The sequence below is a fragment of the Cheilinus undulatus genome, linkage group 12 (genome assembly GCF_018320785.1).
Source record: "Cheilinus undulatus linkage group 12, ASM1832078v1, whole genome shotgun sequence".
Taxonomy (NCBI): Eukaryota; Metazoa; Chordata; class Actinopteri; order Labriformes; family Labridae; genus Cheilinus; species Cheilinus undulatus.
Genome location: NC_054876.1, coordinates 22,319,012 through 22,336,850, shown reverse-complemented (window position 1 = coordinate 22,336,850; position 17,839 = coordinate 22,319,012). Strand labels below are relative to the sequence as shown.

The 17,839-nt window shown below is 39.6% G+C and overlaps 2 protein-coding genes across 2 annotated transcripts in view; one reads left to right on the top strand and one right to left on the bottom strand.

The window, feature by feature from the left end:
• Positions 1 to 394: 394 nt before the first annotated feature.
• On the bottom strand, positions 395 to 7,574 carry nsrp1 (nuclear speckle splicing regulatory protein 1). The gene is made up of 7 exons (XM_041802255.1): positions 7,506 to 7,574; positions 5,287 to 5,377; positions 5,035 to 5,091; positions 4,766 to 4,894; positions 4,450 to 4,657; positions 1,385 to 1,487; positions 395 to 1,278 (listed from the first exon to the last, which is right to left on the bottom strand). Exons 1-7 carry the CDS (start codon positions 7,523 to 7,525, stop codon positions 477 to 479), a joined length of 1,410 nt encoding a protein of 469 aa, XP_041658189.1. The 5' UTR covers positions 7,526 to 7,574; the 3' UTR covers positions 395 to 476.
• Positions 7,575 to 12,859: 5,285 nt separating this feature from the next.
• The window catches only part of ssh2b (slingshot protein phosphatase 2b), a 30,481-nt gene continuing 25,501 nt past the window's right edge, over positions 12,860 to 17,839 (top strand). The window contains exons 1-2 of the mRNA XM_041801136.1: positions 12,860 to 13,092; positions 17,055 to 17,098. Of these exons, the coding sequence (XP_041657070.1) occupies positions 13,030 to 13,092; positions 17,055 to 17,098 (107 nt within the window). The 5' untranslated portion in view covers positions 12,860 to 13,029. The remainder of the gene's footprint in view (positions 13,093 to 17,054; positions 17,099 to 17,839) is intronic.

Genomic DNA, 17,839 nt, shown 5'->3' with positions numbered 1-17,839 from the left:
ACAACTTTAATAAAAAACACACAAAATTCAACAACCAAATGAAAAGAGTATTGCCTGTACAGTGAGAGTCTGAAATGGCTTATTTCACTCTTGTTGTCCATAACTACAAAGGAAAAAAAACAAACTAGCACGCCGTACAGATACACCATGGTGTCATTGTTGCTGTATTCTATGTGTTAATTCCCCACCCAGCTCTCTAAGGCTGTAAAAACATCCAAGTACCAAATGTGAATTAACTCAGGGCTGAGAAAGTACATAACAAATCTGCTAATTAATCATTTTGGTGAGTTTTTATAAAAACTACATTTCCCAGCTGAACTCACAGAAAGATGAGAGATAAAGGGCTTTGGTTACAAGTGAGGGAAGACAAAAGGAACTGACATAAGAAGCATACTTTTCATTGTTGGATTTGATCTTTTAATTTGATTTGTTGGAGGGGAAAATAACCTTATTCACATTTAAAGAAAGCAGAGCTCTCAGTCCTCCTCTTTCTCTATATAAGTCTTACAGGCTGAGCGTGCCATCTGTCGAGCCATGTATCTCTCTCTGGCCGAACTCACAGTCTGATCTGTGCTGCGTTTTGCAAACTTGTTCACCTTTTCCTCCCCTTCCTGCGTTTGTTCCTCCTCTTTTTCATTGGGGACTTCTTCCTTCTTTTCTGGATCCTTCTCTTCCTTCTTCAATTCCTTTCTCCTCTCCTTTTCTTCTTCCCGATCTTTGTCCTTCCGTTTGTCCTCGTCTGGATTCCTCCTCTTCTCTCGCTCTCCATTCTTATCCCTCTCTCTTTCTTTAGGACTTCTCTCCCTCCTCCCCTGCCGGTCTTCCTTTGTTGAATCTCCCTTGCTTCTGTGTCTATCATTTTCTCTGTCTCGGTCCCTGTCCCTGTCTTTTCTTCGATCTCTGTCATCTCTTCTTCCTCCATGTCTTTCATCCCTCTCCCTTTCCCTGTTTCGGTCTCTATCTCTGTCTCTGTCTCGGTCTCTGTCTCTGTCTCTGTCCCGGTCTCTGTCTCTTCCTCTGTCTCTGTCTTCTCTGTCTCTGTGACTCTTCTTGTGTCTTTCTTTCTCCCTTTCTTTCTCCCTGTCCTCTCCACTTCCTGATGAAGGCGACCTCTGTCGGTACTGGCGTTTCGAGTGTGCTGAGCCAAACCCAGGCTTGCTAAAGCCGGACTTCTGTTCCTGTCCCTCCTCATTGTCACTGCATGAACTTGGGATTTTATCTTGGAAAGTTGGTGAGGAGACAGATGATGTCCTCTCTGTCTCTCTAGAGGTTTCAGTTCTGTGGAAGATGGAGAACAGTTTAACAAAAAAAGGGTTTAGGACCATCTTTTACAATGTGTTTGTTGTGCTTATTGATGATCAAGGAATACTGAGGTTTGACTGACTTGATTTTAGAGCGATCTGGTATTTCCTCCTCTCCTACAGTCTGATTCAGCAGGTGCCGGTAGAAACCACTCAGGTCCTTTTGTTTCTTCACGTCCAAAGCAGCTAAGCGAAGACAATTCAGAGAAATCAATACATTTTTGGAAGAAACACACAAAGACTTTGGTTATCTCTTCCAAGCATTTTTTGTGGTCTAAGAACAGAGACACTTCTACAAAGAAATTCAAAAAAATTACCTGACAATATAACTAGAATCAATATTAGTTTCTTGAGCATACTGTGCTTCCAAAAATATTACATATAAATATAATCATTAAGCTATTTCTTAAATATTTGGATTGTTTCAGGATGACACAGTGCACACATGTGATATTAAAAATGGGGAGTTGTTATGCTTAGTCCAGCTAAAACCAACACAGTCTGACTGCAGCCGTTCATCTCTGACGGCCACTCTCATTACCATTCATCTGAGGCACTGTATATCACAGATAGGAAATACACACTAAAACTTTCAAAATAAAATCTGATTATATAATATCTGATTAAACTTCTGTTTAGGGTTAGGGTTAGGATTAAAGTAAGGGTTAGGATACCAAAAGTTAAAAGTAAAAAGCCTGACCTGCAAAACCAGATTTTGAAACATTAATAACCTGAGTAAACAGTCTGCTGACAGGAAAAGAAAATGCAGCCAGCATAGCTTAAATAGCTCCATTAGCTGCGTAATCTATGTAGCTAAAGCTAAGCTTACAAAGCAGCTACGTAAGATACAAATCTACATTATCTGCATAACTAAGTTGGCTTTAGCAACGTTTGCTAAAGCTCACATAGCTAAGGCTAAATTGGCAATAAATAACGGAGCTACATAGCTAATGTAGCCAAAGCTAAGCTCACAAACCAGCTCTGTAAGCTCAGCAGAAAATGAAGCTATGTAGCATATAGAGCTAGCTAAGATCACAAACAGCTACATAAGCTACATATCTACATTATCTGTGTAGCTAAGATGGCTTTAGATACATTTGCCAAAGCTCATGTTGCTAAGGCTAACTTAGCTTTAGATAACAGGGCTATGTAGCTAATTGAGCTATGAAGCTAACGGAGCTAAAGTTTAGCTCACAAAGCAGCTATGTAGGTACATTGTCTACATACCCTTGTAGCCTTAGCTAATGTTTTATAAAGCTTACGTAACTTATGTTCCTACATAGCTAACTTACTTAAAGCTATGCACACAAAGCAGCTATACAAGCTACTTAGCTATGTCAGCTTTAACTAAAAGCATAACTAGGGACAGGAGATGGAGATGTTTGTAACAGGCTAAAGTTGCACTATGTAATTTGCATTGTCCCTATCAAATAAACTTAATAAATAAAAATAAATAAACTACATTAGCTTGAGCTTTTGTTGCTAAAGCTCACAGTGTTACAGCTGACTTAACTACATTGGCTTATGTAGTAAAAGTGATTACGTAGCTAGCGAGCTATGATAGCTTTATCCAAAGCCACCCAAGCTAAAGCAAGCCATCGTTTGTGTAACTACTTCTAAAACAGGTCTATACATAATTTTAATCCCTGATTGGAGCCCCAACCTTTTTTCTAAATGTTCTGAAATTTTTCTTAGTGTTTAATATTTTTGCTATGTGGGTATTTCATGAATTTTACTACAAGACTTTATGAATTAAGTTGATTTTTTTTTAATCTAAACTGGGAATACCTTGTACCTGCAAATTACAGCATTTCCTTTCTGAGAAATATGGTGTCTCAGATGAACAGTCTATGAAAGTGGCCATCAGGAATGCACGTCCTGCAGCCAGACCCCCTTTTGCTAAAACTGGACTGACAAAATACATGTGCACATTAGTCTGATTGAGATTTCATTAAGTCAAATTCACACCTAGATGGAACAATTAGGGGTCAGGGTCAAACAGCAAAAATTTGCTGAAAACACGATGAAGGTATCATACTGATTTAAAAGTCTCAAAATATCACGAGCAATAGCACTTATTTGTCAGCATCCTAAAAGTAGTCTAAGGGCTTACTCACACTAGGTTATCCGTACTGTGCCTGGGCCTGTTTCAGCCTAAAGTCTGGTATGTTTGGCCAGTGTGAGTGCAATCGTTCCATGCTTCGGCGCGGCACGCTTCGCGGCCCCAGCACGGATGGACGAGGAGGGCCTTGGCACGGCACGGACGCAAATGAAGGAGCACATGTGCAGGAATGTGACGTAGCGTGAAGTAACAACAAGAGGACCCGCCTCAGAGAGCCCACCTGGCAGCATCTGCATGCTAGAGACAGCAGGATCCCAGTCCAGTCCACATTTCTGACCAGTTTCTGGCAAAGTCAGGCTTTAATGACTGTAAGAGGATTTTTGGTTTGTAAAATAAAGCTCTTCCCTTGATTTAATCACAAACAGCAGCTCACAGGATAACAAACACCTTTCATCCTATGTGCGCAAAGGAGAGTACCAAATGTGCGGACAAGTGTGTGCCGGGGTTAATCACACAGCTGATTTAACCTCTCTTATTAAAAAATTATAATGCCAAACTATCATCCACTGAAATAACTTACCTCTAAGTCTATTTCATGTCACCAAGAAGTGAAAGTGGGATCTTGATCGCTGATGTTTGAACGGAGCATCATTTATTAATCCTGAGGCGTTTTCACCTCCAGCTCTCATCAGATGGTTAAAATTGCTCTCGTCGCGGTAAAAAAAACTTAACTCTCTGCTATGAACCGCTTTTTCTCTCTCTCTCCTCACTGGGCTCTGTATAGTTAATGTAGCTGATTCCAGGTCAGGGGAAATGATTCTGGTGTCAGATCAGATATTGTATAAATCTGTAACTATTTTACAGCCTAAAAAACAACACTTAAGCATACTGAGTCATCAACAGTGGATGCTTCGTGTAATGACGTCGGCTTGTGACGTATCCGTGCCCAGGCCTGGATACGTTGAGTAGTGTGAGTGCGGGCCAGGGGGGGGACAGGGGAGGGGGTTAAATGGGCTTCAGCATGGTTAGAATACGGCATGGTAAGGATGGCCTAATGTGAGTGCACCCATAAAGTATCGGTCTAACCTTCCATGGCTGCCTCTCTCTTCTCTCTCTCCAGCTCCTCCTTCTGCTCCTCCAGTTTCTGTCTGTAGGCCGAAGTAACATAAGCCTCTTTATCTGCAAACTGCTCTCCCTCTGCCTCCCTTTCCTTCTGAATCTTCCTCTCTTCCCTCCGTTCCTGTTCTTTCTTCCGATCTTCAACAGCTTTCATCAACTGGTGGATATATTTTGGCTGTAACAAAAAGAAAGAAACAAGACTGTTTAGATTTAGTTTGGCTAACCATTAGGCAACAAGATACCATGGTGACAAATACAATAACAGAAAGGACAGTAAGATTACCCTTTTGTCAGCACCATGTAGAAGTTTCTTATTGCTCTCAAGTCTCTGCTTTTGGATGTCATCATACACAGCATCGTAATCATAAACAGTGCTGTCCTCTTCCAGGGCTTTCTGCATCTCCAAACGTGTCTTTAGGGAAAGAGACAAACATGGACCAGAGAACAGTAAATGTCTGATCAATCAATGTTTGATTTAAATAGGTAGAACTGTAAATATCATTAAGTGGACTCAGTTTATAAAAAAACGTTTTTTTCTGTTATTTCTCTCACCTGCTTCATCATCTTCTTTTTAACAGCTTCTCTCTGCAGACTCTCCCCAACAGATGTCTGAGAAAAAAAACACATTTGTTAATATTCTTTAAGGACACAGCTGTGACAAGGTACTAGCTCAAAATGATAGAAGTGTTTAGATTTCTCAAACCAAACTTTTTATTTTTATTTCCATTACAATGAAAAATCATGAATAAAATACAGTAACACTGAAGGGTGATTTAAAAATCAAAATTGCAAAGGTTTACTCACCTCATCATCTGAATCATCCCCAAACACAGATGGTTTTTGGAGCACTCCAGACTTTGATGCTCCTTTCTTCTGAGGCAAGATCAGCCCATACCTGTGGACAATTAGGAAACAGAGAGTATTAAGCTATGATTTATAAAGATACACATTTATGTCAACTCTTTGGGTAACTTTTATTCTTTATTCCCTCCCAAAAAACAGGGAACCTCTGCTGAAACAAATTCAAAGACCTTGCATCTGATATTGTAGCTGTCAATCAATTAAACTAGATCCATTTGACCTTAAAAGGAATCCTACACATTAAGATGATGTTAAGATTAAGAGATGTTGACTTTATTGGTTGGTGGTTGCTTGCTTTCATCTGCTCCGTATGGAGGACGGGCACCATCCCTACTGACTGGAAGAGAGGCAGTGTTGTTCCAGTCTGAAAGGGAAAGGGTGATGTGCAAGAGTATAACCTCAACAGGGGTAATACACTTCTCTCAGTGGTGGGCAAGGTCCTTGCACTGATACTGCTGAACAGGATCCGTAATCCACTGCTCTAATACTACTGGCCTGAACAGTCAGGTTTTACACCTAAGAGGTCTACAGTAGATTGCATCCTGGCAGTTCGGGCCCTCACTTTCAGGAATTCAATAGAGGGTTGCTTGCAGCCTACGGTGACTTCCAGAAGGTGTGAGCAGAGATGCCCACTGGAGGATTCTGGAGCACAAGAGTTCATTGAATCTGTGTCTGTGAATGGTGAGATGGGAGTTGTAGAGCAGTTCATCTACCTTGGCAGGGTAATGCATTGATCCACTGACTGCAAGGCTGAGAACAACTGCAGACTCAGACTCATGCATGAGGCAATGAGTTTGCTGAGCAAGACAGCGTGGTGTTCCTGGTATCTGAGCATGTGGACCAACGTCAGAGTCTTTCTGTCCTTTGCCCTACTTGTCTAACTATACTCCTGTGAGGCCTGGATGCTGACTGATGGCCAGAAGCATGAATGGACTCTGCTGTGACAACTTCTCTTTGGTGCATCTTTAGGTATCACTGGCAAGACTGTGTGTCTGATGCTAATGCACTCTAGAGAGCAGGATGGGAAGGGTCCGGTACAGGAATAGCACCTATGCTTTTACTGGGCACTGGTACACTTTCCCAGGTCTGATCAAGCTCACCACATACTAGGTGTGCATCTTTATACAACATACATATAAAAGACATCAATGTTGATTCAAGAAGGCCAGTGTGTCTTAAAATACAGTGGTCCCTTTAAGGCTAATCTGTATTGTGATAACTGAACAAATATTTAAATTCCTGAGGGCTGCTATCAAAACAAATGATCAAAGTAAGGATGTGACGACATTGGTGCCCCAGCGAGGTAAAAAGCATACTTCTAATTTGCAGAAACATTTTGATAAACGGTCAATTTTGTCTTATATTCCTTTCCACCTATTAAACATTTTTATGTTACTGTATCAACATGGTTCCTTATACCTTGTAAACAAAAAAAGAGAAATTAATAAGATTTGTAATCCAGGGCCTCTCAAGCTTGCATTCACAATGCTGTTCTGGCACAAATTTACTCAGAAGCAATTGCAGATGCTGCTATAGATATTAAGTTTAACCACAATGCAGTTTCATATAAATAAATTGTGCAGCCCACATTTTAAAATTTTGCTCCGAGTAATAAATGACAGAAATGTGCAAAGAGCGAACAGACTAAGATCTTGCCAAATTAACAATGTCAGAAATAATAATTTAGCATGATTAAACCTGTTTATGAGGCTGCTTACCTTTACGACTTTCTACAAACAACTTAAAAGTGTTTTTAAGTTGTGCAATCTGTCATCACATAAATCTAACAATAAACTGCAAAATTAAACGACTATGATGAGCTTTGGAGGATTCATTAACTCCTCCCAAAGAAAATATAAACGCCCATGCTTCTGGTACAAAATAACAACATACAAAATGCAAAGTGAATAATAAAACTAAATCACAAAGACAGAAAAAGAGGCTTTATTAGACAAATGCCAATTGACTCATTCACAAGCTAGGTTCGCACAGCAGCAATCGACAAACTGACGATCATTTTAATCTATCTTTGAAGTTATCAAAAACGGCACCAGGCTGTACAGCCATGGCTGCGACACATTCACAACCCAAAACTAAATAACTGATATAGCATATTGTTCATCAAAGAAAATTATTATAACGTTAGCATGTTTGTTACTTACTGTTTTGCAGGGGCCGCCATCTTGCTTTACTAACTGTGAACACCCCCGGCAGATTCGACACAGTATTTTATTAAAGTCGTGCTAGAGAAGTGAGCGCGAAGCGTCTAATTTGCCTCATAGGCATAATAACTACCGGTACTAATAATAATTATCACACTTTGGTTATTTTTCTTAAAACTGAATAGACGACATATGGGTTCATCCTTCAGTTGCGAATGTGCTAACTTCACTTTTCAGAGAGGAACATGGGAAGCACAATGGGGATGTTTATTTATTGCTTACTTCTGCAGTAAAAGTCCAACTGGAATATTGATTAAACACTGAACTGTTAAAGAAACTGCACGATACTTATGCTAAATTGTTAACATTATAACTGTAGGTAGGTTTTGTTCATTAACCACTAGATGGCGACATTTCTCCAAAGTGTAACTAAATGGGTTCGTCTCTTAGGCTATCCTCATTCATTTAGACCCAGACAACAAACATTCGTGATAAAGTCCAGAAAAATGTATTGCTTCTTAATGAGTTGGGAAATGTTGGATTTTAAAAGAAGTGAAAATTGTAGAATCTCACAAAGTGTAAAAGTAACTAATAACACGGATTTTGAGGAGGCAAAGACAAATTTTAACAGACTGATAGAAGTTATCTTTCCTCATCAGTGTTTCATCCCAGGGGAAATCAAAACAAAGAAAAAATATGTGACAGTAAAAAAACAAACAAACATATTTCTATTTGTGTACCAGACCTTAGAAATTCAGTGACAGAATAATAGGCTAAATCTTACATCAACTCTCTCTCATTCTGTCATGAAAAGCATGTAGCATGAAACAGTTATACCAAAAATATTGGCCTACAATAACATTATCTTGTATAATTTCAATGAGTAAATTGAAAGCATGACTCTATGAGAACTCAACAACATGAAGTTCTTTTTTGAAAAGTAAACTGCAGGGAAAGAGTTAAGTGATTGAATAAAAAGATGACAGGCTGTCTGCCCACATTTAATTTACCCATGTCATTTCTTATTTCCCGTGCTGTCAGCTGCTCTGTTTTAAACCTGTGTAATTCTCTTAAATCAGATCGGAGAGCACATGGCTCACCTGTGATTAAAGCTGCAGCTTTGAATTCCTACTGCCTCCTCAGAGTGACTCTAAATCCAAACACCATTATCTCTGTCGTAATCTCCATCTCATCTCATCTCTGGCCTGACTGTTAATCCCTCTGCTACAAACAGAATAGCTGAAGCTGCCTGATGGATGAATGAATGATGGATGGATTGGGGATGAAATAAACTATTGGATTTATGGACAAGTGGATTTGTAGACTGAAAGACGCATGGAAGAAATGGATGAAGACAATAAGAATAGCAAGCTAGAAGGGGTATATATATATATATATATATATATATATATATATATATATATATATATATATATATATATATATATGGAGGGTCTGACCAAGTACTTTTGATATCAATAAATACACGTTTCCTGTCTTTCAAAATTAGATTTATGGTGTCTTGTTTGAGCCTTGCTTTATCAGAATAGCCACCCTTACATGTAATTGTAAAGTAAGAATGGGATATTTATAAAGCAGGATAGGAAAGAGAAACCAGGATATTCACTCAACACAGGGGTGTCCAAACTATGGCCCAGGGGACAAATGCGGCCCGTGGCTCATTTATGATTAGCCCACAGCAAATTGTAGAGATAAAATGAAATATGGCCCATATTAAAACAGAAACCTTTTGCTTAACTTTACTGTACTTCTTGTTTTCAGCACAAGGCAGTACTACTATGTTGAATCTCTAAACAAACATTTTGACAAGAAGATATCTTGATTAATAACATCAGGATGGATTATCACAGCAAATTGCGGCACCAATAACTTTTCAGGGGCAGATGCAGTGGTATCCAGGGCTAAACAGGGCCCCTTGAAATCTGATTAGCTCCCCAGAATCCTGAAAATTACTCTCTATTTGCCCTGTCAGCCATTAACTAGCCATTTATGCATACTCAATTGCTAAGCATGTATTAACTTAGATTGGATTAGTATAATTAACTTTAAAATCCTCATGGTGAGGAATATGAAAGTGGCCCTATCATCCTAATATATTTCTGTGTGTGGCCCTCTATGGAAAAAGTTTGGACACCCCAGACTTAACATAATAGCTCTGCTGGGGCTGTGCATCTTCTGTGCATGCACTGGCATCTGATCATCTCAGTGGGTTTTATCTGGTTACATAAAGGTTAAATAAAATAACTATATATATATGCTGTCATCTAATTGACATTCCTTTGTAGAAATCTGTTTTCACTTTAACATTAAAGAGTTTTTTGTCTAAAAGCCACATTATATTGACCATGCCTAACTTATAAAATCAATAAAAGGATAAAACCTCCAAGGGAGTTTCTATAAGCGCTGTATGTTTGTACACAGATGAACTTATGACTCCTGTTGAATCACTTTAAAGCAGAGATTTCACCACAAATTCTGAACCCTGTGAGAGGATATTTCTTCAGACCCCATAGTCCAAGCCAACACAGGTACTAAAACAATATCTCCAACCTACTTTTTACCTATTAACAGCTTCAAGAACCAAAATTATCTGCAGATGTGCATCTGACTGTGTCAACATACCCATTAACATGTTGTCTGGCTGTGCCATTTTACCCGCCATTCTGGTGTCTCACTGACTATTTCATTGTACCTCACTAATGTGTCACTTCATGTGGCTTTCTTGATAGGGTTTATCAATGTTTCATTCCAGTATAGCAGTTCAAATCATTGCCCATACTTTAGAAGGGGAAGTCAGAACATTGTTTCACACCTGAAGGCTTCTGCAAAAGTGTGGTTCAAACTTGAGTGGGAGGCAGTCATAACATTCAAGCTCCATGGGAAAGGCTTCTGCTGCTTTAAACCAAAGACTTTCCTCTTGTGAGGTTACAGGGCTAAACATACTTCTTACTCTTTTTCATTTTCCATTACATTATGGTGTATCAAAAGCATGGACAGAACAGTCTAGCTCCACATGGAAAGCTCCAGGTGGGATTCAAATGTTCAACCAAATTACTGTGTGGTGGCAGTGCCAGCCACAACACAAACATGCAACCTTGCAGTGTGTTACCTGTTTAAATGTATTTCCTGACACATTATGATTTAACAAAAGAAAGTTTGCAGTTGTAGGATTTGTACAATATAAAGGATATTCAATAGTTTAACATTGGCACAGCATGGTTTTGAAAAGGCATGTTTCATCATGGAAACAACCACAGAAATGCTCCAATCATTTCACACCCAATAATTAGAATCTTCAATGATCCTCGCATATGAAGATGAATCTTTGACCGATCATTTTTACTTGAAACATTTAGGTATTATCTTCTTGCCAGCACATCCGGATATCTTTGCTGACCAAGTAAACATGTTGCCATATTAGACCTATGTTAAAAAATAACATTAGAAATAACAACCAACTGCAGTACATAAAGAAACTCACAAAGTGACTTAATCGCTATCTTCAATACTTCAATTGGAGCTGTAAGATGAATAACACCAGTAACTTTAAATCTGTAGTTTATCAGATATCTTAAGAATGCTGCTGTAAGGCCTAGGGGTGGGGAGTAAGCTGCCTGAGGGCACCATCAGGCAGGAAGGAGGACTGCCACGACTCAGGTCGTGCTCTGAATGTCTTTGCATATTACCAGGGACATGGAAGGATAATCTGTTGAAAAAATAACAAAGTCCACACCTTTAGAGCAGAGTAAGGGATGGATGTGGCAAGTAAGCACAGCCTTGGGTACCGTCTAGGTGAGTAATTTAGCCACAAGACCATGCAGTGGTCGTCCCAAGGATCCTTAAACCACTGGTGGTCTCTGTGTCAACCTTTGTCAAGCTTGACTCTAGCTGCCCTCCCCCTCCTCTCCATCATTTGGGTTAAAGAGTTTCTACATATTGGTGTATTAACCATTGCAGAAACATAAAGATTTTGGTAATTACCAATGCTGTTAATTTAAGGCAGCTGTGGCATAAACCTTACTTTGGGTGGTGGTCTACTAAATCTGTTAAGCACCGTACATGTTACTGAATTATGGATTTAGACCGTTAAAAAGTTTTTCACTTCTTTCCTGGCTGGGTTCAATGTGGGCGGGGCTAATATGTGGGCTCATGATGTCACGAGCCTACAGTGGGGAATGACCCTGCCCCTCTAACACCAATATAAAATCACAGAGCAGTTCATCTCAGAACAGTCTGTTTATAGCTGATGTCACTGCCTTTAATGAAAGTAAACAGTCATTTATATGCCGTTTTTAGTTCAGTGTGAGTTAAATCTGCCAAATCTATCAGCCACAGTGGTCTATGGATCATTTAAAGCATCATGACAGAGATTTGAGCCAGAAAATGGACTTTGTCTCCTCTGGCACAGAGCCAGGCAGCTGTACACTGTTCATAAAAGTCAACATTCAAATTGTAGCTTTTTTAAATGTGAGAGGATCTTATTTCTCTTGAGTGGGCGTGGCTTCATCTCATTCAACAGACACGCCCACACCATCCTTGAGCAGATTTTACTGCCTCATTTTTGATGATTTTGAAACTTAATTTCATAAACTAAGATATGTTTTATTTGACTGAAATTTGAATTTGGGGTTAATAACACAGTGATACAACAGACCTAAATACAGATTGATTTTCACTTTACAGGGTCTTTAACCTCCTAAGACCCTGCATGCACATATGAAGACATTACATTTTAGCTTTCCAATGGCATAGTAATAAGTTCTGCAGTTAGAATTTTTGGGTGATTGTCCAGAATATCCACTGAAGTTTAAGTAACTTGCTTGAAATGTTGGAATAATTTGCTGTCTGGATATTTTTGGGAAATTGCTTGAAAATTAGCAAGCGTTTTCATTTAAATTTCATTACAAGTTTTGGGGAAATTGCTTTAGTTTTTCCTCCAGCATTTTTCATGGAAATGTATTCATTTTAATCTATTTAATTCTATTTTATTTTATTTATTTATTTTTAATAGGACTGGGAATTTAGGGGTGGGCCTTGTCCTTTGAATTTAGGAGGGACATAAAAAAAATCCCGTTCAAATATAAGGCAGATGTTTTAAGTTATCAGACGCTTCTTATCCAAAATAAATGGGGAAAACTAAAAATGCTTTCTAAACAAAAGTTAAGGTGTCAGGAAGTTAAAATGCATCACAGTTTAAGTGGTCACATGCCCGACCCTGTCATTTCATTGAGACACACTCTCTTCTAATAACTGCTTTGTTGACGTCCAGCACACAGACGGTTAATCGGGATTGACAAGCTAAGGGTAGTTGCGCATGCGCAGGCTGCACTGACAGAGGAAACAGCCGGGGAGTAGTCAAACAGTCCACGACCAGAGAGAAAAGGAGGGCTAGCACGAAAGAAACCCAACTGCCCGGGTTAAATTGGGGTTTCTACCCCTCTAGACAATTATGCTCGTCTCGCCGGTGTCGCTTCCTCTCAGGTGTCCGCTTCCCGGTCGCTGAATGGCGCTGGTTACCGTGCAGCGTTCACCGACCCCCAGCACCAGCTCCAGCCCCTGCGTTTCGGTAAGAGCCGCCTTCATTGAACCCTCCTTCACTCCTTTGACATCACCATAAACCCCAAATCTTTTCAGCTTTTGAAATATATTTGAGACATGATTTCCGCTTTCTTTTTCTCGGCTGCTGACAGTAATAAAGTGCCTTGCCTTTGTACTCCTGCGCATGCGTGAAGTATAGCTTCTCATCATTTTCAGTTAAGATACCAGTCGTCATTCGCCGCTAAGTTGTCCTGCTCTTCGATATATTCTTTCACCTGACAGAGGAGCACACTGCTGTTGGCGTAGTAATAAGAAAGGCAGGGTTTTCGTTATATTTTTATGACATTTCACTGTTGACATGGTTCCTCTGTTCACATTTCCGCCTGTTCAAAGGTTCAACTGGAAGTAAGCTACTACCGTTAAGCAGTGAGCTGTTAGGAGAAAAGAGTGTCCAGTGAAACTGATAGGTTTCCTGCTTCTCTTTTTTGAGCGTTATATTGTTTAGCAAACTAGTATGTATATTTCTAGAAAGGATAGCTGTAGTCCAGCTATACACGAAACAAGTCGTGCACTTCCGCTCGTAATAAGCACCTTGTGACACGCATGAATACGGGTATTTACTCCTGCATTATTGTTGTGTGATGTGTTGGTATGTAAACAACATTGTGGACGTGTGTCTTCGTCTTTGTCTGTCTCTTTCTGCGTGTCTCCTCCCCAAACTCTTACCTAGTATGCAAGTTCCTCTGTCTGACTCTCTCTTCCTGTTTGTGTTTGTGTGGTGAAGTCAGGAGCGTGCACATGCAAAGCAGAAGAGCAGGTGGTTTTGTGTCGCTTTTTTGCTTTGCTAGCCTTAAGCAGGGATCCTGCCTCCCTATCATTATGAGCGTGAGAAAATAATGTAGGCCTACAGTCTCACTCAATTTTACACACTTCCGGTGTCAACAAATTCTGTGTTGGCTGATAAACCAAAGCCAGAGCGTTTCTTTTTCCGTGGTTATCATCATTTGGCATCTAAATATGGAAATAGTAACCTTTTGTGCGTGTTTAAGATGGCAATATAGATATTTGTTATACAGTTTGAATGTGACAGCCCAATTGCAATGGCAGTTGCATATAATTAAGTTTAATACATGGTCAAAAATGTAAAAAAACAAAACAAAAACAGCATAAAGTAGTCATGCAGCAACCCCAAAGGATTCAAGAGATAGCTTTTACAAAAACGCATGCTAACTATGATGGAATCGTTTTTCATATTTTCCAATCTTATTGTAAGATGTAATTACTTGTTGGCCAAAATGACCCACAACAAAGGAAACCCTGTTTTCTTGCTAGTTGGAGCAAGTAGAAGATTACAGTTTGTGTTTTAGCAATGTGTCATTTTGTTCTCCCAACTGTCCAAAATCACAAAGTGCACTCAGGTATGTCAGTCACTAACCAGTATTTCGACAGAGGATTGTGGCCTTGAGAGGGACCCTGTCCTTCACACCTTGATGTTTTCCCAAAGCAAAACAGGTTTTACACGTAGACATAATGATTACTGTCTTGCTCTGTACACACACATTTTAGGTTATTTGTTCCATCATCCAAAGCAAATCAAAATGTTTAGGCCTACAAGAGCAAAGAAACAGTTTAAATTGTCAGTACTGAGTGATCAGAAGCAGCAATGGCAGGAATTAATGTCACCCAGTGTCGTCTGTGGTTTCCATTCTGTTAGTGATCACGTATGTATGTATGTAGACTTGCAGGAAGTCTTTCATCGTGTAAGGGGTGGGAGCTGTAAAACTAGAGGACAGAGATATACGTGTAATTTAGCAAGGTGAGGCAGGCAGGGGTGGTGAAGGATATGCTGTTTTCTTGGGGAAAAATGCTTTCAAGTTTCAACCCGCACACACATACAGCGATAAGGCATTACCCAGATGCATGTCGAGCTTCCTGTCTTTCTGTCATGTGATGTGTGTCTGAAGTCTTATGTAAAGTCTATCATGAGATGCCTTCTGGCTGCCTTCCCCCCCCCCCCCCATACTGACTCTAACTTTATGTGGAACCTGTCCAGTGTTTGTGCTTCAAAACAAAAACCGCACTCTGCGTTACCCTCACTTGGAAACATTTATTTAGCCTTTAGGGGTAGAAAATTTCACCAGTTCTAACTTGGTGACTCCACTGTAGGTGCTGAAACTTGTGACTCTCAGAGCAGCACAGACTTGTCTGGAGTTCTGCAGATCCCTGCCCAGCTGACTCATTCAGGCTGCACATTTCCATAAGCTCTGGAAAAAGGGCTTTTCATTTTCATACATGCAAAATGTGTTTTCAAATCTAAGCAAAGGTTAGATATGTCACGCCGGGCCATGGAAATTCTGTGTCCTCGTATGGGATGAAATTGAAACCCAACAATACTACTAAGCTCAGATTGACTTTATTTTACACAGAGATATTCAGTTTATTTATTGGTTGATTTTGCAGGAACAGTACATATTAATTAGCATTACTGTAAAAATGTTTGTTAGCCAAAAGGCTAGTTTCCACCTGCAGTCCCTGGCTAGATGTTAAAATAGGCTCTCTAAAAGTTTGTCATTGAGGTGCTTTGTGTTCATATAAAACCTGCACACTCATTATTTATGTAAATCATAGTTACTTGCCTCAGAAGTTACTTCAGCTACAGTCTCTTCAAGCCAGGCAAAATCCCTTCACCAAGCGAACCAGGCTGTAATTATAGACACACATTAACACAAAGGAGGGTTTATGCTTTTATTGTAACAACTGACTGAATATATAAAGGAAGGAGCCTCAAGTCAAAGCACTTCTTCAATGTATTTGTTCAAGCACCTCTTGCATTACATCAGATGTTGAAGCACATTCAAGCAAGACCTACTGTATGCTGTTGGATCTGACAGCCCCCTGATTTAGATACTGTGTCGGAGAGAAGACACCTCATCACAGACTTTACAAACTCATGCCTCATAATAAAGCTACTTACAAATGTATTCCTGTTTTAAACTTGTAACAAAGAAGAAGACATTGCACACAGCTTACTATTTCCACTGACTTCATCTAAGATTGATGTGCATAACAAAAACACTACGCTGTATTTTTGATATACTTAAAAACATATTGAGAAAGCTCTGCCTACACTCCTCTTTTCACTTGTGATTATTGTAGCCTCTCATCAACCTGTAATCCAATTCTTCCTATTATGAAGCAGTTAATAGTTTGTAATGTTGTTAATGCCACTTAAGCCTACATACAGTGTAAACAAGATAAGAAGCGGGCACCTCCGAGTCAGTGCCAGGTGTTAATCTGCCGCTAATCTTTTGGCCCTCTCATTTAGGAAAGCATCATATTCCACAAAGCACCGATCTTATTCTCTTGTCCTCATCATCCTGCTTGTTTTGTGTGTGTGAGCATGTTATTCTCTGACCAGCCACACCTTAAAAAACAGACTGAGGTCATTTTCCTGGAGAGTGAGCAAATTGAGTTCATAAACTCACTGCACTGCTGCTCTCTGCTCTCACAGCACTGAATCATGGAGATGTATGCAATTTTAAGTTGTCTTTGTGTATGTGTGGGGGGTTGAACTTTGACATGTTTGTTTTACTTATAAGTTAGCAATGGTGTTCGTTTACATTTTGTCTCATTTTTTGTTTGGTCCAAAAGGAACTACAGCAGTTCTGATGTTAAGAGTACGCTAATATATTTATTTTTAACTAGTAAAGCATTTATCTTAAAAAAATGATAAAGCATCATGAAAATGATCAATGCTGCAAGGCAAGTCTTTGGGTTAAATCAGAGACTGTATGCGCTATTCAGTCTGTCAACACTATATCATTTGTCTCCTATCACAATAAAAGTCTCCAAGAAGTATTTACATTATTTTCACCTTTCTGATAAAGTCTAAAAAGAAAAAGCATCATGGTAATGTGTCAACATCAAAATACTGTTATCCAGTAACACTGGACACATTTTTAAATATAATTCTCTCATTTGTGTTTATAGGAGTCCGGTAGTGGGGAGGATGATCGCCGCTCTCAGCCAAGGAGGTAAGTTATTGACTGATATCGTGCAGTATCACTGCCTATTGTCTCACACAAAGCTTTATCTTTTTACATGCCAATGGCATGTAAGCCAAAAATAAACTTCTTCCTTTACCTCACAAATAAAACAAACCTACATAACTGAGGCTTAAAACTGTTGGATATTATATAAAAAATGTAGATAAGGTGATTAAAAAGACAACTGTAGCATGATCTGCAGTGCCAGACAACAGAGGGTCTGTTATGTTGCTGCCCCTAACATCTGACCAGACGTATCTTGACCTAGACAAACCAGCGAGAAAATAGACTTCACCTAAAGGAGCACTTGATGCTTAATCATTAAATATGTCTATCCCTCCAGGATTTCCTTCCTCTACTGATACAAAGAGCTGCTGTGCTATTGTGGAGACACAATACTGTGCTGTCCCTCGTTGCCTCAGGCGTTAAACTGCACTCGGGAATCTGGTTTATCCTGTTTCATTCAGCCACATTTTCAACTGGTTTTAGTCCACCAGTAATCAGCAATTTCCTGCCACTGCTTCTGTGTTTATTTGTTCTACATACACATGATACCAGTGAACTTTAATTGCAGTTACACTCTCACTTTCCCCTTTGTTGTATTTGGCCCTCCAAAAATTACATTCTGAAATCCTCTCATGTGAGATTATTAACAGTAGTACGCTGGGCGTCCATTAGAGGGCAGTAAGCGCCCTTTGACTCAGGTCTGGGTATGTGGGTCAGGGGAGC

What these genes read in the sequence shown, in the direction of transcription:
- nsrp1 (XM_041802255.1), bottom strand. Translation starts at nt 7,525, where the DNA reads ATGGCGGCCCCTGCAAAACA. An exon ending in GGGATGATTCAGATGATGAG is followed by an intron (nt 5,092 to 5,286) that starts GTGAGTAAACCT and finishes TTTTTTTCTCAG; the next exon opens with ACATCTGTTGGGGAGAGTCT. An exon ending in GAGAGAGGCAGCCATGGAAG is followed by an intron (nt 1,488 to 4,449) that starts GTTAGACCGATA and finishes GTCTTCGCTTAG; the next exon opens with CTGCTTTGGACGTGAAGAAA.